Below are 22,829 nucleotides of genomic sequence, written 5' to 3' on the forward strand. Positions count from 1 at the left end.
AGATACGTACAATAAAGGCCTCCGGGCAGACTTTGTATTCCATTCACTATACTCGCGTAAAAAATTCTCAAAATCAGGCTGCCTTTCCGGCCTCTACAGTAGCATTACCCCTTAAAGAGGAGTTCGTCGATGTTCCCGCTAAAATCTTGTTTTTAACCGCGAACCACAAAGAAGCACTACACTTCTTTTTATTCCTTTCAACGACTTCTACTGCGGTAGTATTAAGTAGCCAATTTTGCGAATTTGTTGAGAATACTTAAGCAAATTTATTCGCCAGTATGCACTTGATAATTATTAATTATATAATCCTGGATTTTTTATTGCGTACGAGTTGCAATTTCTCTTTGAATACTTTTTTTTACGAACACTCTTTCGGCTAAAAGAGTGCGTCCTTTGACTAGTGGTTTCGAGAGAGCTGCCACTAGCCATTGTGCTTCGAAATGGCGTTGACAGTGAACGGAGGGAATGCGTTGTTTGTTTAGCGTGGTTTTTACTGCATGATTCAATGGAACGCCGACGTTTCATCGAATATTGAGCCTCAGTCTTGCTGGAATAGCGTTGGTAAGCATTGGATATCGTTTTCCGCAGTACTTTATGACAATCGATTTTCACATTGATCCGTTTTATAACCAAGAAGAATATACGTGCAGATATTTATTCTAAAACCTAATCCTACTTATTCTAAAACTTTAATTATTTTTATGAGATTTGTCCCGTTTTTTATGGAAATTCTGCGGTTTTATTTTGTGATCACGTGACCGTGGGATATTGTAACGGTTCTCTTGGGAATTTGACTTCCGGTTTGAGGCATTGTCGCTTGGGAAGCACGTCGAAGCGTCGTTTCCGGTTCGGCCGCGGACAGCGGGAGACCGGCTTCTCGCAATTTTTAGTTTCTTTACGTTTAAAAGTAGAATTTTTAGTAAAATGTGGTAACGAATCGTTGGTGAAGTGTTCATCTACCTTAATCGCGATGGATGGAAGGGAATCTGGATGTTTTTCTGTCATTTTTTTGTATTCGAAGAGGAAGAGAATGTTGGTGGCGAAAGCTGGCTCGAGACGCCATTTTTCCCTTTCGTTTATAACGGTTCTGCTAGGATAAAGTGACCAGGTATTTTCTGTTTTATTGCGGGACAAGCAAGTAACCAAAAAAAGGGGTTAACAGATCCGTGAGGAGATCTTTTTCGTAGTTTATTAAAGCATTTACAATATATTTAAAAATACATAGTTGTGATTATACAGTGATACATTGAAACGAAATTCAAATTTTTTTTTTCACAACAAAAAGAGTAGAGGAAGCAGTAACTTTATGTCACTGCGAAATTGTAGAAGGTTACATATTCAATTCGGGACACTTTACGGGACACTTTTCAATGCGGGACAAAGGGCTCAAATGCGGGACTGCCCCGCACGATGCGAGACGTCTGCTCGCTTTATGCTAGGGCAAATACTATTACTGCCTGTCGATTGAATTTCGAAGAATTTTGCTGTTTTGTTGATCTGATAATTGCAATATTGCCGATTAAATTGCGGATTAATGAGCGACAGAACGTTATTACATTGTCATAATAGAATTTCAATGAAATCAAATATGCATAATGTGAAATATGAATTATTCACAGACAGGCGGTGCTGCACGTTATTATTGCTAAATTGCTATTACTTGTCGAATTATTAATTATTGTAACCTATTTGCATCACTTTGGCCCTTTTAATAGTAACGATAATTTGTTGTCGAACAGTTTTTCTCACTATTTATCGAATTGTTGAAATGTTATGGCGTAATTATTAACGACGAAATAATTGTTAATAATTATTGAAATTTTAATAACTCTTACCATAATGTCTTTCTGGTCGGTTTAAATATTATTATTGCATTGTTTTTTTCAGGCCCAATGTTCCTGCTCGCGATTGATCGACGATATTTCCCGATATTCTGCGGCAGATTAGCGAGCTGTGATTTCGACAATGATTTTGAGTGGCCAGGAAATTCACACTGATGGAGCATCGCGGCGATTGGTGAGTCCATTTCATTATTAATATATTGACGTTTTGGAATGGAAAATTTGATTGAAATATGTGTTATTTTTTCTTGTATATACAATGTGTTTGTTAGTTTATTTATTTTGTGTGGTGTATGTATACGAAATCATTTACTTTGAAGTTTATACTGTACAATGAAATATAACATAGAAAATATTTTGAAATATGAGGTATGAAGTATAAAATATAAAGCATTATGAAAAAGAAAGCTTTTTTCAAATACTAGCTTTACAACTGGGCATCACCTGAAATTTAGATTCAGATTTTATAAAAATAATAATTATTTATATTATTTATTTATATATTTTTTTTTTGGTGAAAATAGTCAGATTCATCTGGATTAGCCAGGCATAATGAGCTGGGACACATTTTGTGACCCCAGAGTTTACCATTCAAAAGTTTTTAGGCGACAGACAAACACTTTCTGCTTTATTTATTAAGATAAAGTATTCTGAAATAAAAAGTATTCAGAAGTTAAAGTTCTTGATGAAATATAAAGTAGAATGTTATTAATATTATTATGAAAGGAATAGAATAGAATAAAGTATTGTACTTTGCATAGAAGCTGCAAGAAATAGAAAAAAAAGAAAATAGATACTACGACAATTTTAAAAAGTAGTAAACAATTTTTTAGCAAATATAATAAGATTATTATGATTATACTGCAGATGTGTAGTTGCCAAATGATTTAGTATACACATATGTACAATGTTTACTGAAATTATGATGTGCGTAATTTACAAAAATCATTTCGCATGCAATTTGTGTATCATTCACATGTTTCCTGTGCTTTTAAATGCGTAATGAAAATATCACGATTGTTGCACTAGCGATAGCTCATGAATTATGAACGTTGTAGCATGTGCTAAACCAGCTAAACAGTGCAACGTATAAAATACATACTATGAAGTTTGGAAGTAGAAGTTTTGAAATTTGAGTAATTAAGTTTGAAGCATGATGCGCAAACTATTAAATATTTCGAGGTCTAAAGGGGCATGAAACATTGAGTAGAGTATTTTGCATTTTGTACAAAACGTACAATGTACAAAAAGCAAAATAAAATAAAATTCAAGGAACAGGTTCTCAAAATATAAAAGGTATGCAAAGTAGAAAAACTATAATGAACTTACACTTTAGTAAATATAAGAAGTAATATACTTACTGTAAATATAAATGCAAAATCATTCATTATGCATAAACATTTGCCATCAAAATGACAATTTCCAACTTCAAAGTAGAAAAATTACACCTCGTATAATTTGTTCATCTATTTACTGTGTCTGTCTAACATTTCATTTCAACTGCAATTTTATAATATAATGTTTCCGCATGTGTTTTAATATTTTTCTGTAAGATGAAGGGAGAACTGTAGAATTATGTAGAACATCTTTATTAATTTATTGCGAATGAACCGATGAATATAATTTTTTTAGTGTTACTGTGTAAATCTAATGTTTTGAATTTCCGTTTTTATTAATTATCAAGCAATCATTAGAGATTTGGAATTTTTTCTAGATTTCCAAAAATGAAACTCTGCAATTTTAATATCACAAGTATTAGCATATTTTCGTCAGAATCTCCTTTAGAAAATTCAACCTACATTTCTCTAATAGTGTAATAGATTCACCGAATTTTACACAAGGTCGAGGCTACGCGAATTTTACAACTGTAGCCTTAATCGTTCCTTGGAATTCCAGTTGCCTGTTTCCTCGATTTTTGATAGTGTAAACTCACCTCAACCCAGCTGTGCAGCAAATTATACAACAAAAAAAAGAAACGAAAGGCTGTGGGATATTACAGACGCCACTCATTTTCCTCTTTTCTACTGGACGAACTAGGAAGACGTGTTGACTTCCTGAACGCTGCATACATATTATCTACCCCGCGTCGCGTGTAGCCTAGAATCAATCTATGAGAATTTCCCGCGGAAAATGGGAGGAAATAAAGTCGAGAGACTCCACGAAAACTGAAACCGAAATCATTATTGAAATAAAATTCAATCTCGTGTCTCACTTTTCTTCAAGGAACAAAGAAGATTTAAGTAACATGCTCTTTATTCAATAAACACACAGTTATACTCGTCAGAAGAATTCCTTAAAACTATTTCCCAAGGAGGAGTGAATGTTAGCTTAAATTTAGAAATCCTATTTAGAATTCAGAACAGGAAAGGATGTACAATTATTCTGGTATTCGCCAAGTGTTCTTTCAACATGTTGCAAGGTGCCTGGCAAATTTCAATGCCCGGATAATTATACACACTTGATTCATTGAAACAGTTATCAGAGAGGGTAAGCTCGCATGTAACGTTGCAGAAAGGAGTTGCGTGATCCAGTGCACTTTGGGACCGAGCAAGTACAGGTCAGGGTAAGAGGTCAGAGATAGAGAGAGGATTCTGAATGATACAGTGGATCCAAAAATTCGTACAATACTCGTGGCTGGAACAGTTCACATAGAGATGTTTCCGCTGTTACGTGACTGTCGCGTGCGAGGACACCTACGTGACACTCATTTCTGCTGCTGGAGTCAGCATCTCGTGGATCTGCGCGATTTTATGAGGAAATATTCGCTCACGGAATCGCAGGAATTTTTGATGGAGCTGGTCTGTGACTGTGCAGTCACTGCAGCTAGTGGTTCCTCCAGATATGTAGACCACTTGCATCTCCCTGTTAAGTTCACTTCGAACTTTTTACCCCACAGTTACTCTTGTAGCCTTTGCATTGATTCACAAGATTCGTCCACAGAGGAATTTAATTTCCTTTTGATCTTCAACTTGGGGCTGTGCTCCACGAGTTAACTTGAGATTCTGGGTTCTTCTTCACCAGATTTTAGATTGTTATTTTATTTATCTCTCTACTTATTGTTGAGTCTACGTTTGGAATTCAACTTAAGTGTAGGGATGATGGTTCCTTGAGGACACTCGAGGTTGATTTGGAAGCTTGCAGCTTAGCAGTACAATAACTTATTGTCAACATACTCAAACTGACCTCACCTTCCAATCATTAATCCAGCATTTCAACCTACCAATTAATTTCAAACTGGAATCCCTTTAAAAATAAAATGTTAATGCAATACTAGATCAAACTCCTCAGGTCCTGCAAGGCTTCTGACCTTTGTCTCAAGTGAATTCGTAACACCAACGCCTTCTGATAACTGCTTCCATTCCTACAACTTAAACTACCTTACAAAAGGACCAAGATTCTTGGTACCCTACATTCTTTGGCAAATGACAGTCGCTTCATCCACTCCATGAATCGAAAATCAAGGTGTACCACAGTCCCAGCGCGTTTTGAATATAAAGATCCTGCTGAAAGCAACGTGACTGGCTCCGAAGTTGTCAGGAGTTCTCGCAGAGAACTCCACTATTGTGCGAACTGGGCTGCAGGAGGCTGGTGATATATAGGTTTCGGGTAGATCCAAGGACCAGCTGGCGCGTAGGATGGCTTCAGAGGTACAGGGTAGATGGTAATGGCTCCTGAAGGAACTGTAGTCGTGGCTGGCTTAGCGGTCATCGGTGTTGCGAATATCGCCAGAACGGCTAGCAGGATGGCAATGATCATCTTCGACGAAATCTGCAAGTAATTAGAACAGCTGATGTTTTAGGCAGCCTGGATTTAGGGGAAATGGGAACTTTGTGGAAGACTCTGGTACATTAGAAGGGAATTGGGCATGGGGGACTTGGAAGTTAGATCCTTTGGAACCTAAATAGGGGTTTGCTAGGTTTTAGACTCAAGCTTAATAGGTCTACACTGCGTTCCACATAAGAGCGTACCAACGCCCCTACCGATTTGCGACCGATCTGCGCAGCTCCAGTTTCCCTGCCGGTTTACTACCAATCAACAGTGTATCCCTGCGCGAAACGAGTACGCTCTAATCTGGAACGCAGTGTAGCTGCTTCGACTTAAGGGGGTAGGTTACCCTCGAAATTTTCAAAAATTGATTTTTAGGATTTTTGCATATTACGAAAAATTTTGCATATTTTTTAATCTCTTTTTTATTAAATGTTTATTATTCCTTGCTGCATCGAATTGTATTTTTCAGATTTCCAAAATATAAAGAAGACTTCTTAATTAAGAAGTATTAAGGTACCACTAGAGAGATCAGTACCGTAGGTTTCTGAAGCCAGTAGCCAACCTAAATCACTTCCAATCCCTTCTTCAATATCCCTCCACTTTCTCCACACCGCAATGACCTATATTCCCAATAACAATTCCTAATGACGCAATCTGCTCTATTACTTCATTGCAGCACAATAATAAGGAAGTGCTAAGTACTCGCAAACTGCATAGAATATGATTGAAAATATGCAATCATTTTACGAACAGTCTGCCAGCCAACTGTGTATTGTAAAAATTCACTGCTACTTTCTAAATATTGCTCTTCCTATTTTCCCAGGGAAAATGTAACTTTCCACTTCAGTGTGAACTGATCAAGGCTGTCTCACGATAGGAAAGAGCCGATCCCATCAGCTGTTAGTCTACGTTCCAAGTTATATTACCATGGTAGAGTTGTTTTCTCTGAGATGTTCGATATTTCTGTGGATTTGCCAACTTCTTCCGCTGCCGGTGTCTCGTGGGGAACAGGTCGCTGTTGCAAAAGGTTCGCTGACTTTTATACCCGACGGTTTTCAAGAGGTGGACACTTATTTGGGTCAGAGCCCGTATAATACGCAAAGAGGAATTCCCAGTTGTCGTTTGGCACACGACCCACACCGTCGGTTCCATTCATGTTTGCTCTTTCACTTATCGGCCCTGCTGGTTCAAAGGCAAATAACCTCGCAGGCTCATAGTTTCAGCCCGGCTTAATTGACTGTCTGGCCTAGTGAAATTGGTCTGATAAGATTTTGTTTTGATTAGCGACTGGTGTGAATCACAGCCAGCTAAATATTCTCGGTATCATTCTTGTGGCATTACTTAGAACTCTGCTGGATTAAATGCTCCCAGAGCTGGGCAAGTTTTGTTAGAAACTCTTTCTAAAAAGATACTATTTAAAGCACTGCTACTGAGAAATTCTCCAGGTCAGGCTGCAATTAACATTTAATCCTCTCCAAACTTAAATCCCAACTCTCTGATCCTTCGGATACTTTCAGCAGTATCTGATCGCAGTGGTCTGCGTCTCGCAGTAGAGCCAGAAGAATAGAATGCATTCCGTTTCGTCACTGTTGTCGCTCTCGGCTGGCTCTGTCGAAAATCCTAAACAGTAAACAATAATTCGCCGACGGTCCTTGACACGCTTGTGCCCCGCACGTGTTGAATAACAATCAGTTCGTCGAAAGTCGATACACACATAGCGAACATGATTCCACGTACCGCGTCCATAAACGTCAGGCATTTAAAAGCCACGAAATATGGACTTAGCCCTACTACAGATCGAATCGTGGGTAACCCGAGTGTCTTCAAACCAGATTAATGATCATTGAAACAGTTTAACTGTTTTGCCCTGAGTCACTGCTGTGCGTTAATGAGATGTGCATTTAAATGACTAATTACTATGGATCAGCGTGATTCATAAGCTGTTTTTGCTCTTAAATCTGGCTGTTTGACGCAGGAGTGCGCTTCGTAACAGAGATCACTGTTTTTCTTCTTGCTGTTACCAAGAAGATCCTGTCGTAGCAGGATAGTGAGGAGGATAATCAATGTAGAGGCTCAGTAGCTTGTGTATATTGTTTTATTCGACATGGCAAAGGCTGTCTTCAACAAAATTGAGCGATTCCAGGGCACTTAGGTGTCCCTGAATTATTCTAGATATGTACAATTCGTTTCCTTCTAAAATTCTTATACTACAGAATACCTAACTTATCTCATTAAAAAATAGCAGGCTACCCATGTGTTTCCGAACACAAAAGTCAAGGCAATTACTCTCCCCTTCAATCCCATCACTCCAAATCGCAGTAAGTTTGGAATGGTTCAATCGGGCTCGTAGAAACCAAGTTGACCTCTCATTGAAGTACTAAATTGGCAGCTTCATGTCCCGTTAAATTCAGCTGGCTTGCTGTGCTCTGAGATGGAAGACAGTGATGGGCAGTCAGTCTCGGTGTCCAGGTACTCCTGGCCGAGGTTTCCGTTGGCCCTCATGGTGAAGTGTATTATCCTGAAAGAAAGCGCTTCCATGAAACACCTGACCAGCATCCGCGCGAATTTAGCACTCGCGAGGCGTTAGGATTTCACCGTGGCTTTCACTGACATGATCAGAAGCAGCAGCGAGACCTGGGTGGAGAACGTCAGCCAGTAGATGGAACTCGGCGCTGTGTTTATCGTGGCGTTGTAAAGCTGGGAGTAGAGGATACCGCTGAACAGAGGCACTGCGTTGTCACAGATAGAGAGCAGAGCGAACATTTTTCCTGCAAGCAACCAGGCAACCTTCAGAATGTTCCAAGGGGAACATGCTTGAGTAGCCTCTTACCTCGTTCCTCCACGGGTACCAGTTTGGACGTCATTGACCTCAGGACTGGCGCCACTACGGGACCCAACGCAGCCACAGCAGCACCTGGCAATTTTTTACAGCATCTTCGATACATGTGGTGGTAAAAAGAAAGTTTTAGAAGTCTCTCTCTTCAAGTATGGTTTAATTACCAACGTAAAATAACTCTGATATCCTGGTCAGCGCGAAGATTACTCTCCCCGAGGCGTGTGCAATGGCACCGATGGCCACGATCAGCGTGTCCCTTATTCCCATTACTTTGCTCATCAATGGCACCCCAACTAGCATCGCTGGATAACAAACAGTTTCAGTTTAAGCGGGAGTCTGTTTTCTCTGGGTTATTGGCTTCCCAGAGAGAGCTGAGATGTTTGACCAGTGAAAGTATGAAGCAGGGATTTCTCCTTTCACTTGAATCGCAAGGAAAATATGAGACAGGGAAGTGGCTGTTTGGCCTGGGATCGGTGTCAGGTCAAGTTGCCATCGAGGTGGTCTTCTCAGGGTTTTAGGGACACTTTTCTTGCGCTCTCTGGGCCTTATGAGGGTCCCCAGTTGCTCCTAGATCTACTTAAAAATTATTTGGAGGTCCTTAGATGCAATCAAGGACGCGTCACCAGTTTTCAGTTTCTTAAAGCATTTCGGTGGCTCTGAGGTCTACTTGACGGATACTAAGTGGTCCCTGAGAGCACCTAGGACTTGTTTTTTGGGACATTTCCTCTAGTAGCATTTATTGTTGGCATTTCGATGGCCAATTAAGTCCCAACTTGGGGATAGGACTGTGGGCCAACCAAAAATGCTACTAGGGTCTTCAGTGTCTGAACAAACACTTGTTCTGAATTTTGTAGCTCAAGGAACTGACCTAGTACAAAGGTGGTCGACTGGAATGTTCTGAAGTTGCTGAACTTGGTTACGTCCCACTTGAATTTCAGCTGCGTGTACAAGTAGCTCATAGGCTTCTCGTCCCTTTGGAATGTGTAGAGCATCATGATTAACAGGAGCAGCCACAGGTGGAGCTTGCCGTGGTGTGGCCTTGACTTGGTCACCGTCTTCACGGTCGCTGTCACGTGCTTCTTATCGAAGAAGTCCTTTAATAAATTGGCGCCTGAAAGCGGCTGTTGCTGCGGCAGCGTCCTCCACTCGAGCCTTATCAGCGAGTAGAGGATCGCTAGGACCAGCAGGCTTGTGTTTATGATAAACATCGTCGTGTAGGATGAGCGGACCACGTTCGTGTAGAGATAAGAACCGAGTGCTATACCTGCAACCGGAAATTAGTGATTAGAAATCTCTAACAGGTCCTCCAAACAAGCTTGCCTAGTTTATCTGCGATCCGCTTTGTGGATCAGTGGGGCTTTTTGTGGCGATGGTGTTGGAATTGAGAGTTGGAAGGGCTGTTTATTGAATGGCAAGTCATTTCACTGATACCTCTGAAGATTTTTTAATTTAATGCTGTATTAATGGTAAAGGATTTTGGGAGAAGATAGAAGAATTTGAGATGAACGACTCTTTCGTAGTGGAGAACTTTTACTTGGAAGAATATTGAGCTTTTTACTTTTATGTAATGGAAGTTATGTTGGAACTTGCCTTTTCACTTTGAATAAGTAAAATTTGTACTCAGCTAGCAAAATAGAGGCGATATTATTTCCAGTCAAGAATTTAGAGTAAAGGAGCTACTGTGCCCTAAGAATTTGTATTATTTGCCACGCAATATCTACTCCTTACACCGACTGATCACAGAACCTTGCCTTCCATTCGTCTCTAATCCCATTTATTCAACAGAAAAGGAATCACTGATAACCACTGGAAGACCACTTCAATAAACACTGCCTTCACTCTACTCTTCCAGGCTCTTAAAAAATTATTGATAGATCCAAGGGAGGATGTACCAGTGGGCATAGTGCTGAGGTACACGACATCCAAGATGGTGATCCTCAGGGTCCTCTGCTGCACCGAGGATATATCTGATATGTATGCAAAGCAGCTTGCAAAGATGGCAACGTCACCGCCCAGCATCCCCATAGGCAGGCTCGCCGTGTACACAACCGTGTTCAGGTTCCACGTGTCCATCATGGAGTTGATCACGACCATGAAGGAGTAGATGAATTTGCCTACCAAACCCAGGACTAAAGGCACCTTTCGGCCACGCCTGTCGCTCCAGTTCCCAAAGAACAAGGCCAGGATAATAGGGACCACGTGCCCGGCTATATTGTTCCATTGATGGAATTCTGAGACAGTCACCTGAAATTTTACACTTCGTTGAAAGAGTAGAATTTTAGAATATTCAAATAACCTGGGGCGATCCCTTCTCCCCAATATAAGAGTTACATAATTAGAATATGGTAATGTAACAACATGCAAATAAATAAGTGCTAAAAATAACCGTGGCGGCTCACCAGAAAAACTTCGCGACCCACATTTGGGAATCACTGCCTAGTCTGACCTAATTTCATTTTTGGGGTTAGAGGTGGGCCAAATTTTTAAATAAAAAAAAAATATTTCAATAAAATTTCGAATAACGAATATAAGTTAAAATAATATTCGTCACTCGTTCGTTAACCCGAGTTAACTTTAAAAGACACCTAATTTTTTTTAACTTTTATTCGTTACTAGGAATTTTATTTAAACACAAAATTTGCCCATCTCTGGGTCAGAGGGACCCGGAGTTTCAGAGGACTTTCGAGACCTTGAATCTTCTTTTTAGAAAAGGGATCTGGGCCATTCGACTTGATCTTTTGGACTTGACCAGGGGATTATATTTAATCACAAGGTTTTTTTTTTTTAAAAAAAAATAAATGCAACTGGTATTCCCAATTTCGATGACTAAGCATGACTACATAGTCTTATCGTTATTCAAGTACCCAGGTGATTATCTAAAGCATATGAGCAAATACAGTAATGCTGTGACAAGTGTGCTCATTATTTACAGTTCTCGTTTCGTGATTTCCATGCATATCTCTTCCATTTTCCTCAAACACCTGATTTCTCAAAGTAGATCCGAATTTGGTTCACTTACAAGGAAAGATCCCGAATCCAAAAATTCCAAAAATTCTGAAACTTTGTGAATATGCAGGGGATTTCCTCCTGATTACAACGCAATTTTTGTTTGCTGCCCAAATTCACTCGAAGGGGGTGAAATTAGCCCCTGAAAATTCGGCTATTTCCCGATTTTCTGTTATAACTCGGGAACTGTAACAGATAGAAAAAAAGTTTCAAGATAAAAGTTACTTCTTTTAATTGGATCTATCATTTGGTGAAAAAATTATTTTACAGTTCACGAGTTATAACCCAAAATCGAAAAATAATCTGATTTTCAGGGGTCAATTACACCCCCTTAGAGTGGATTTGGGCGCAAACAAAAATTCCGTTGTAATCAGGAGGAAATCCCCTACATATTCACAAAGTTTCAGAATTTTTTGAATTTTCGGCTTCGGGATGTTCCCTTGTTACTTAATAAATACCTGAACAGCGGCTTTTATAGTCTCGTTGTCGTTCAACTTCGCGCAGACCTCCTCCGAGTAACCGTGGTCCACGCGGCAGGACTTGTAGACGAAGAAAGCCTGTTCCACCACCGCAGTGATCATGTACGCCATCATGTAGAGCCACATGGTGGGCTCCACTGATGTCTGTTGTATCCATTCGAAGTATTTCCTCCATATTCTAGATGCCCCAGACTTTTTCGGTGCCAGCTGAAAGATGAAGTGAATTCATTTTACACGGAAACAATTTCTAAAAAAAATAATTCACCATGTTCATTCAAATTTCTACCAAAAAAAGTGTTCAGAAAGTTCCTTTAAAAGAGCTCGAAAATTTTCTTCTTCTGTCAATATTGCTGTGAATAATTAAATTGATGATTAGACTCGCGTAAATTACGTATTTCGGTCAAAAAAATAACGATACTTGAGTTTTAGAAATTTTTAATTTTGGGAAGCTACGCTGCCTTTTAATTCGTTTGGTTGTGCTCGCCTTATTTTGGATCGTTTTCTCGCTTACGTATCAAAGGGCTTCCGTTAATAAAATATTATTATTAATTTATATGCTGCTGCATAGGATGTCTTGGCGTAGTTCAATGTTTATTCGCCTGTTGAATGGCTCGAGGCCAATACTTATGTTATTATGTGACCACCTTATCTAAATCTTACGTAAATATGACTGAGCATGCATCGAACGTTTCGTAACGTTTTCAAGATGGAAAAAAATGTTTCTCTGTATCGATGAAAGGGAACTGTTGGGTTTTTCGAATTTTTCATTTAATTATTATTTGTTACAGGTAATTCTAATTAATCTAGAGCGCTGCTATCTTACTTCGATTACCTCGTTATCCATGGTCGTCGGCAACTTTATAATAACGTTGAACAATGGAAAATGAACCAGCAGGCTTGCTTCGTTTCACGTGATCATCGTTGTTGTTGCACTGCAGCCACATAAACTGTTTATTGTCAGCTCCGCATTGGACTCCGCATTAAGCAGTTAGACCCGTTTGTAAGAATGGCGCGAAACGACCCCCTTTCCTGCAACAGCCAGCATTTTTCCTTCACTATCCATCTTCGGTGGAAAATTCTACCGCGCGTTTAAATCGAAGAAGCGGTGAAAATATTCTTACAAAACATTATCCTTCAATTGTAAAATTATTCCAAGCATTCTTCAATATTTAATACCTATTTGCAATTTTTTAGGCGAAAGGTATAGTGCGAAAAGTTCCCCGTGAATTTTCTCTAAAAACTCCCAAGCTTCCGTTTCTTGGGTTTGCTCAAATTAGAAAATGATTTACTCGTTTTGCATTTTAAGTGCCCCCTAGACCTCCCACAATATCGCAAACAATTTTATAATTCACGGAAATGTGTTCGAAGCTTGAAGCAGAAAGGGTGAAACTAAAAAGAGCGTTTCAAAAGCTGAAAATATTTAATCGCGGCATTTCAATCCATTCACGAATCGTTCTGACGCAATCGCGCCGCCGAGTGAGCGATTAGAGCGCATTCGAATTACGCCAACTGTTGCTGATTCCTCCGCTCACCAATATAAACAGCAACTATCACAAAATTCCTTCAAGCTTCTTAAATTTCATCCCTCCTCTGTCCCCTCCCCCACACAAAAATTCGCCAATAAATTCCCTCCGCTTGCGACTCCAGAATTATTCCCAGCTATCCCCAATTCAAATTACTCCGAATCATTTATTCAACGTCGCGCGTTCGATGCGGTCAAAGTGGTCCCCTCGGTTCACGAAGCAAATTACCCAATTAGCAAAGTGTATCGCACAATCTACCCATGTGTGGGTTCGATAGAAAGTTGTTCACCACAGAGCAAAACAGAACTGGGTGGTCACGCGTCTTTCGCTGCTCTGGTAGGAGAAGGAGGGAGTCTGGGCTCTCCCTGTCTCGTTCTCTTATCAGACTCGAGTTATGTCTCTCGTATCACGTTAAATAACAGTCCACTGACCTCTCGCATGTCTTCAGCCGGCGGCAGGTGGGATGACCCGATGGCAGGGCAACGGATCATCGATTGGAGATGCGACTATTTCACCGATCCCATGTCGCGTGGATGAAAAGGCAACGTGCGTTGTGGAGACTGTGTTTCGCTGGTCGAACCGGAGCACCACGTGTTCTGCCCACCTCCCCGAGCGTTCTCTTATCGACTGGCCCGCAGTCGGTCAGTGGTGCCAACGCTCCGAGCTAAAAGACAGCTACGAACAGATTAGGTGGAGGTGAGCACAGTGACATCTGACGGCGCGTGTCGCCGGGGTGTGGGAATCGAATCCCAGACGAAGTGGGGGATAGACCCTACAGCCAATGCAGCTTTCTGTGCCCCCCAGGGCTCGTGGGACACCTTTACCGTTTTAGGGCAAAGCGCGACGTCGCTGGGAAAGTCTCGAAGCGGATTGTAACGCCCACGCGCGGTGGGAATTAGAATCCAGCGAGGATAAAATTAGACCATTGGAAGCTCGAGATTTACAAAGGAAAGATCGCCTTGTGAAAGTGTCTCCGTCCAACGGAAGGGAAAGAAGAATCAAAACGTGAACGTGAATTTTGTTCGCTCGCAAAAATTGTATTGGGAAAGGGAGAGATACTTTAATTATGTAACCTGGAGTACCTCATCAAGGAATTGAAACTTGGAATATTTTAGTAAGGTGCTGAAGCGGAGAGGGTGTTAATTTTTTTTCGAATCTCATCAGCTCTAGCAGCGAGCTGAAATATTCCAAGTTCCAATTACACAATTCGACAAAATTTGACTTTTTTTGGGAGCATTAATAAAAGTGGTATGTCACGTGTTTTGTTTTCAATGCAGAAGCGAAATAGGCAGTTCGGCAAAACGAGCGGCAGTGGATCGCGGACAAATGGTTTGCGGATTCGTTTTCAGCGCACGAAAATTTATAAGAAACGGCTATTGAATGTTACAAGTCCAGATGGATGTCTAACTGCGTTACTCTTCTGTCTTAATACGATAGGGGAAGGTGGGGTAAAACGGAACGCTTAACTTTGGAGGGTGATAACTTAAAATCGGGAGGAGAAAAAGACACGAGACTTCAACAGCAGTCTTCAGTGGACCTTAGACCATAAGAAAATCAAAGTCATTGTTAAGAAAAATCTTTGGGAACGACGGGAAATGAAATTTACCGGAGGTATTGAAGTCTTCGCCTCGCTCAAATGGTGGGGTAAGACGGAACACCCACTCGAGGACCGTGTAAACGTACAAAATCTTTATTTTTATGATTTAGAATGTATTCGTTTATGTTAAAATCTATAAATATATGTTTTAGGTATAACTGTTGCAAATAAAATATAACAAAAATATATATTATACATATGAGAGAAAATATTTTATTAGATAACACGAAAATTACTGAAAATAATCAAATATGAATATAATATCGTAAAAGAAGGATAGATTAATACAGTTGGTTTATTATTTTATGAACAAAAATCACGTACAAAAGTATCATCTTCCTTTTCAGCGCTGGTGCAGGCCTCGTGGGCCCACCCTTTACATGCAGTCATTTAGTAAACATTTAATAGTTACACCTGAACGCGAGGTAAAGAATATTTTATATACGTCAAAATGTAGCGCAAGGACTACAGAATCCAACGATCTACTTGCCGTTATTAATCTTCCAAATCCAAGTACCGAAAAGTGGTCGAAAGTCCAACGCAATATCGAAACGTCGATGCCAGAAATTTTTCCAACTCTCTTAATGGAAAAATAACGCGTGCAGGAGTCTATGGTCAATCACAAAATGCTACGAGGACCCTTTGGTTCCATGTCACGCGATACCAACTCATTCGCAGCTCTTATCTAACAGAAACATTGGTGTTCCGTTTTACCCCACTTTCCCCTACTCGGATTCTGAGGCGGGGTAGAATTAATCGAACGACACTTGACAATTCCACGCGTCTTTATTTCACAGAGGTACGCATAAGGGAAGGAAGGATTTATTGAAACACTTCAAATTAAATTTTGAAGTATTCTTTCAAAGTGTTACAAATATTCTTCTATCTAATTAGAATATTTGACAGTAGCAGCTATCAGCTCGGTTCTCACCGATTACCAGGTCTCACCGCGAGGAGGTTGCTGCGTTTCGAGACCCGTAGAGAGATAGATGGAATCAAAGTTCCACCGATCTCCCTGTACATGAAGCCTACTGAACCAAAGAGATGGATGGAAACTAAGTTCCATCGATCCCTTCGGTTCAGATGGGCAATCTAGGGAACTGCCAAGCAGTCACTCGAATAAAAGAAATTCAGGAGAGAAGGAAAGACGAAGGGTAAGCATGAAAGGAGTATTGGACGGCGCAGTTCCTACCACCCTGCTGTCCGAGTCGAAAGGGAAAAGCATTGGCGCCTCCCAGACGATTCCTCCGCACCTTGCGACTCGTCAGGAGCACACACTTGACCTGACTCAAGCCGACTAACGGGGAGACTGGGTACCGGACAGGGAGACTTACGCAGGCAGTGCACCAAAAAGATGCACCCCCTTACGCCCGAAACTTTTCCCTTTCGACAAGAACACCAGGGGATGAAACCGATCCACCCATACCGATTCCATGCTCAGTCGCTTGCTTCCGGAAACGGAACCAGCGGCGACCTCCTCATCGGAGATGAGGAGCCAATGAAAAAGCAACGAAGCTAATGGTTTAGTGACTACTTCGCAATTTTACATTGGGCCTTAAATACTTCATGTTATACTAAATTAATCTAACACTGTTCACTAACACTTTTCACTATTTTCCCCGCGGAACGGTGAGCCTCAAATGCTGAAACAACAAATACGTTACATTAGTAATGGTGTAATAAGCTTGGGAGGAAATTAAGGAAAGACGTATTAGGCTGGAGCCGGTCGAAATGATTTGGAACGACAAGAATGCATACACGGGCATGCAAAACCAGCGTAGAGACACGTGAAGGTTGAGCACGAAATGCAAAATCCACCGATGAGGTGCGTGAGAGGGAACAAGTCACGCAAAACCATCGAAGAAATACATAAAATCGAATAAATGACGAAAACCCATCGAAGAAATGCATGAGATAGAAATAATCACGCAAATCCATCGGAGAAATACATAAAATCGAATAAATGACGCAAAACCATCGAAGAAATGCGTGAGATAGAAATAATCACGCAAATCCATCGAAGAAATACATAAAATCGAATAAATGATGCGAAACCATCGAAGAAATACATAAAATCGAATAAATGACGCAAAACCATCGAAGAAATACATAAAATCGAATAAATGACGAAAAACCATCGAAGAAATATATAAACTAGGACAACTCCTGAAAAGTCGTCGAAGAAATCAGTTGGAAGTGACCAAAACTGAATGTTGACCTTCGCAGAACAACAAAATTCGCAATGGTTTTCTACGAACCCCAAAAGCTGGTACCAGTTCAATCAGCTACCTCGGAGCAGGCGGCCGAGGGAGTGGGGGAAGGACCAGCCTTGAACGCCTGTCCAGGTGTCCAGCAAGTCCAGTTGGATTCGCCAGCGTTGTGTCCCCAGAGATCCAAGAGGCACAGAAGGTCCAGGGGGTTCCGAGGTGTCCGGGGTGTTCGGGGGGTCCGGGGTGTCCGGGGTGTCCAGGGTGTCCAGGTTCTCCAGGGTGTCCAGGTTGTCCGGGGTGTCCGGGGTGTCCAGGGGGTCCGGGGGGTCCGGGGGGTCCTGGTGGTCCGGGTGGTCCTGGAGCTCCCGCGTGCCCGGAGGTTCTGCTAGTCCGGAGAACCGACGACGACTGAAGATCTTGGGGTGCGTGTGGGACTTTTCACTTCGAGGAACAATAGCCTCGATCACAACAAGGTTGACGGTTCGTTTCAATTCCGAAAGCGAGTTAACAAAAATTGATATTTCCGCTAAAATATTCATTCCAGTGGCTATTTCTATGAAAAATCATGTTAACAACATTCACCCCAACTGCCCAGTATAAAAAATTATTAACTACGATCGATATAACTCAAGATATCACGCAATTAATAGCATTTGGCCTTGGACTTCGAAATGATTTTCTACGCCGAATGAATTTTATTCAATTTTCAGTGTCTAAATGTTCGCAAATGCTAATGCTTATTAGTATTAGATGGTATTAATTAGAATGTAGAAATATATTTTAGTTGGACTTCGTGTAAATGAGTTGCGAGCTGCTGGAACTGTTGGGACTTCGAAATTTGTCTATTATTTTATGTTGGGAATCGGGGTCTTGGGAGCAGAGGCTGGTGGAATTAAAAAATACACTCCCCACGTTGGTGTCTTTCGATAAAAATTTATTCCACGTTATTCCTGACAAATCACATTCGCGCGAATATACGTATATATTCTATGATACACTTGCCTGCGTTCAATACAGATTCCAAGACTCATTAGGCCATCGAGATTGCACGAGAAATATGGAAAATCATCCCCAGGTCGTTGGAGAAACCTGCCTTTTCCCTAAATTGACTTATCGACGCCGAATTTTCACGCAGAATTCCAAAATTCTTTCGCCATTCTAGGCCACTATTGCAATAATTCGTCTGCCCGAAAATTCTGCAGGATCTTCGTCTCCAATTTCTTGACAAATTTTTGCAATACTAACTCCACATGGCTCGAATTTGTTTAAACAATTATCCCTATAGAACTAACACATCGTTAGGCTTCGACACGGACTATACATTTCGCACGGTTACTTTAATATGACAGTGTTTATTAATTTCTTATACTTTGGGACGATTCGGATGTTTCTTTGAAAATATTTCACGGTGCTTCGATGACTTTTGCATAGGCAGTACATGCAAAAATATTTAAACTTGCAAATAGAGAATTATAGCCTTCAGAATTCTATTTTTTTTTATCAAAATTATAGTTTCATTATAATTGTGTTTATTTGTTAAGAAACTGTAAAGACGAAGTGAGTATCTAATAACGAAAATCGTGAAAAGTATGCGTCGATTTTATAATTCTGATGAAATTAACGAGTCTGGACTTTTGTTAACTTTTAGTTTGTTGATTATTTTGTGATCCATGGTCATCGAAGCACCCATGAATGATTCGTCCAAACGATGGCCCATTATTCGTTCGATTCACGTCGATTAACATCTATATATAATAGCTGGACCTGCCAGCAACATCAAAATAGTGTTTCGGTCACGAGAACATTTAATTACTTCGCCCTATTAGCGAAGACCGAGGTCGAATTGACTGAGTGACTAATTAAACTCTTTGGAAAGTTACATTTATCACAATACTATTCACATTTGACATTCGATTTGTTTAAAATTCTGTGGTCTGCAGCTGGATGAAATAAAATTCCAAACCACCCCATTCTCCGAGCAGCATGAATAAATAATTCACTGAATCCAATGAAATTTGCAATCCACATCAAACGAATGAAAATTTAACGCAATTACTATGCACCATCGATTTCGCATTTCATTGCAAATTAACAGTCCGTCCCTCTGAAATCTTCAAATGAAATCCACAAATATTCAGAATTCCTGGAATAATTTAAACGTAAAAAGATCGCAAAATTCAAGCTCTGTGCCATTGAAAATATTCCTTCAATTCCACGAGAAAGAAACTAATTAATCGAGAGAAAAAGTGTATCGTAGAATTTTCTTCGATATCACAGAGCTGAGAAGGCTTTCCTCCTTTCCTTTTTTTTTGTCCAATTAATGTTGCTTGGAATCGTTAGCTCAGCCAGCTGCAATAAAATTACGATGGTTTCGCGACGGAGCCGTTCGTTTCGTTATTGACTATCAGAAGATTCACCTTATCTGGCGCATAAATCTCGCGACTATGTACACACCGGCCAGCTGTTTGTTCTTTCAGATACCTTACACGTAAATATTTACACGTGTCCCCGCTGATGCGGGCTCGATGCATCGAATGGCGCTGCGGCGCTGAAATTTCCGTGTCTGTCCGTCGTATGCGATGCACGTACAGCTATAGATACGCACGGCACAGGGATACCTGCATAATTGCATATGCATCGTGTATGCATTTATGTATATACACATTGGTTTTATCGTACACGCGTCCAGGGGCCGCGGAGGTCTTTCGAGGGGCAGAAATTGATCGAAGGGAAAAATAATTCTGGAAACCCGACCTACAGACCGGTCAGAATAATTAAAAAAAGAAAAGAAAAACGTGGCAGGACGGAAAGGGAGGAAATGTGGTTAATTTGGGGAAATTTAATAAAAGTTGGATTTGCTAGGTTTAATGGAAGTTTTGGGTGATGGAATAATTCAGTGGAAGTTTGTGGAAACGTAGTACCACGTGGGGGACGTATTATTGCGTTGAGGGTAAATTTAAAATGAAGGGACATGAGAATAGTCAAATTTGGGAGGGTGGGAAGAAGGGGTTTGTTGTGGATGAAATTTGAATTGATCTGGGATTGAAACGAAATGCTTTTAGATATTGATTGGAGGATTTGTTAGATTGTGGGTGAAATATTGTTACTTTTTATATACATATGTGCAAATTAAATTGGTGATCTTATTCGAAATAAGATCAAAATCAAAATCGTGACTATTTTTTAATCTGAATCGTGGTTGTTAAAAGAGAACGTTTCACGCTTTAATTTCTGCTATAAGGAAGACCTCCACTACCAGCGAATTTTATTTTCTCGACATGTATATATATATAACTCTTTTTACTACCGTAGATTAAATTACACAGTGCACAAACGTTTTCTCGTCGAAGTATTGAAAGAATACAGATCAATGCCTCTACGTGATAAAAAATAATTCATTGGCGTTATCGCTTGAATAAGTTAGAAAAATGAAATGCAAAGTAGCGAGCTCGTCTTTCATTCGCCTCGTCGTTCTTTAGAATTATTGGTAGAAACTTGCCGTGGTCCCGTTTCATTTAATCAAAATAACTCCTTAAAATTAGGGAAAACAGGAAGAAATGAAGACTTCGTCGTCAGTTTCGTTGTATCTAGCTCCTTTCGTCGCGACCAAACCCTCGAAACCCATTTCTATTGACTAGATTCATTAAAGCGAGCAGCGACACAATTTTCATATCTCCTTTCAGTCATACCTCCACCGGGGACATTTCAGAATTTGCATTTAAATTTAAAAGCAGAGAACTCTCGTATTACTCCATTATTTCTGAACGATTCTCGCCTCATTTTCAATTATTAGACACTCAAAGTTCCTCGATATTAAAAATTACAGATAGAGTTTCTATTTCTCCTTTTAAATAAGGATTGTTTCGCTGTTCTGCTATTTCGAGAATTTTTTAAAGTCCTGCGATCAGATGAAAATGCACAAACTTAGACGCAGAGGGCTTAAGTACAAAGTTCTGGGTATGTGGTAGGGAATTTGAGCTTCTACGCTTCGTTATTCTCTGTTAGTTAGACTTACGACTACGATAATTGCTTGATGAGTCGGATATCGATCGAACCGTTTTCAGGGACGGCACACGATTATTGTTCTCCGAGAATTCATTTGAAAGAGAAAAGAGAACCTGCTCAGACGTTCCAAGTTCTTTGATTTTTCAACACCGATAGGCTTCGAAATCAAGTTGACACGTTGGTTACTTAATTTAAGCCAAAGTTCAGTTAATCTGAAGTTTCTTTGAGCGAAGGTATTCTCCTTTTGGAAAGTAACGAGGTTCAAGAGAGAACTGGACAGTCCAAGTTACGCGTATTCTTAGAAAATTTATATTATCATAGAACTACGCTGAACATGCGTTAAATTTATTTTGAAAGTTTGATGTCGCACAGATTTATATGGTTCAGTTGCAACTACCTCCAAAAATAGGTCGGCATCATCTCTATTATAAATATAATTCACTTAGGCGCCCATTATTCCACCTAACTTTGATCTTCGTTAATACGGAAAGATTCTCCAGTAAAATTCTTTAACTTCGCTTTAATTTTGATTGATTCTGACTATCAACTAATGATCAGAAAAGCCTGAATATATAGAACTTTCGAACTTCTCGAACACCAATTTGATTTTCATCGAAGGAGGCATTTTTCAAGTTTTCACACGAGAAACAACACCTTCTTCTTTCTCCTATGAATTATAATCCCTTAAACTCCAATTGACATCATCCAGAAGAGTCGAAACTCTCCTTTGCTCTCTCAAACATCCCCAAAAACACTTCTTCGTATTGATTCCTCAAACCCCACTCTGTTCTTCCAAACATGAAAGAATTAAAATCCTAGCCTCTCGAAAATTCCACGAAATGTAAAATTTTTCTTCACCTCCCTCCTAAATTTTCCATCTTGGTTCCTCAAAAATCCCCAGAAGATTCTTCACACAGCGACGTTACTAGTAGCCACAGGTCTGTCCACATTGCTGTTGTTATTAGAGTTCAGTTTCCCTTCGGCAATGCTGACTTGCTTCGAATTTCGAGGACCGTCCAGGAAATACGTCACCATGCTGCCCTTGCCTTTCACCTGGATGTTTCCGCGGCAGGTTAGCGGATACCCTTTCGCGGTGAGGATGTCGCAAACCTCCTGGGTGACCTGAATCCCGTCCAAGACGCCAGTCGACTCCATCCTCGAGGCCACGTTTACCGCGTTACCCCAAATATCGTACTGCGGCTTTCGGGCGCCTATCACCCCAGCGACGACCTACATTCGAACATGTAAAACAGAATTTTTTAACACTTTTCAGTGGCTTCGTGGTCTAAACGTTCCCCTCGTTTCTTGGGCAGTAGCAATAGTCTGCTTCCAATTCAGTTGGCTGCCCAAGGCCACTGCGGGTGGCTTGCCCCACCAGGACTCTAGTTTCCCCCTCTCTCGTGCTCAGTCACGCCCACTGCAGCGCTCAGTGGTCCCCCACCTCGCCGCCAGGCCACTCCCACTGCTTAGCCACGCCCCTACTCCCACTACCTGTGCGATTCACAGTGGGGGCAGTGGTTTTGGGCAGTCAGTTGAATTTAAGTCGACTATAAGCTTTTAATCA

General features: G+C 40.6%; 2 protein-coding genes and 1 long non-coding RNA gene across 7 annotated transcripts in view; 1 reads left to right on the forward strand and 2 right to left on the reverse strand.

Moving 5' to 3' along the window:
* The first annotated feature begins 25 nt into the window (after window positions 1-25).
* LOC143377328 (uncharacterized) overlaps window positions 26-22,829 on the forward strand; it is an 85,592-nt gene continuing 62,788 nt past the window's right edge. The window contains exons 1-2 of the long non-coding RNA XR_013087294.1: window positions 26-561; window positions 1,888-2,016. This is a non-coding gene — a long non-coding RNA (uncharacterized LOC143377328). The remainder of the gene's footprint in view (window positions 562-1,887; window positions 2,017-22,829) is intronic.
* Window positions 7,687-14,048, reverse strand: LOC143377307 (putative peptidoglycan muropeptide transporter SLC46). 2 transcript variants are annotated; one of them, XM_076828447.1, is made up of 9 exons: window positions 13,885-14,048; window positions 12,763-12,959; window positions 11,910-12,137; window positions 10,338-10,689; window positions 9,314-9,709; window positions 8,610-8,747; window positions 8,440-8,523; window positions 8,221-8,377; window positions 7,687-8,127 (listed from the first exon to the last, which is right to left on the reverse strand). In XM_076828447.1, the coding sequence occupies exons 2-9, from the start codon at window positions 12,772-12,774 to the stop codon at window positions 8,001-8,003; spliced, it is 1,494 nt and encodes a 497-aa protein (XP_076684562.1). In that variant the 5' UTR covers window positions 12,775-12,959; window positions 13,885-14,048; the 3' UTR covers window positions 7,687-8,000. The 2 variants fall into 2 exon arrangements, with proteins under 2 accessions (XP_076684562.1, XP_076684564.1); XM_076828449.1 differs by lacking the exon at window positions 13,885-14,048 and adding an exon at window positions 13,463-13,734.
* The window catches only part of LOC143377295 (adenylate cyclase type 6), a 62,943-nt gene continuing 58,291 nt past the window's right edge, over window positions 18,178-22,829 (reverse strand). For all 4 annotated transcript variants that reach the window (XM_076828398.1, XM_076828400.1, XM_076828402.1 and 1 more), the window contains exon 22: window positions 18,178-22,495. In XM_076828398.1, the coding sequence (XP_076684513.1) occupies window positions 22,175-22,495 (321 nt within the window). In that variant the 3' untranslated portion in view covers window positions 18,178-22,174. The remainder of the gene's footprint in view (window positions 22,496-22,829) is intronic.

The sequence above is a fragment of the Andrena cerasifolii genome, chromosome 15 (assembly GCF_050908995.1).
Source record: "Andrena cerasifolii isolate SP2316 chromosome 15, iyAndCera1_principal, whole genome shotgun sequence".
NCBI lineage: Eukaryota > Metazoa > Arthropoda > Insecta > Hymenoptera > Andrenidae > Andrena > Andrena cerasifolii.

Bases quoted from the DNA above. Each gene is read 5' to 3' on its own strand.
- LOC143377307 (XM_076828447.1), bottom strand. The intron at 9,710-10,337 runs GTACATCCTCCC...TTCCGGTTGCAG, and splicing joins CCTCAGCACTATGCCCACTG to GTATAGCACTCGGTTCTTAT. The intron at 8,524-8,609 runs GTAATTAAACCA...AAAAATTGCCAG, and splicing joins ATCAGAGTTATTTTACGTTG to GTGCTGCTGTGGCTGCGTTG.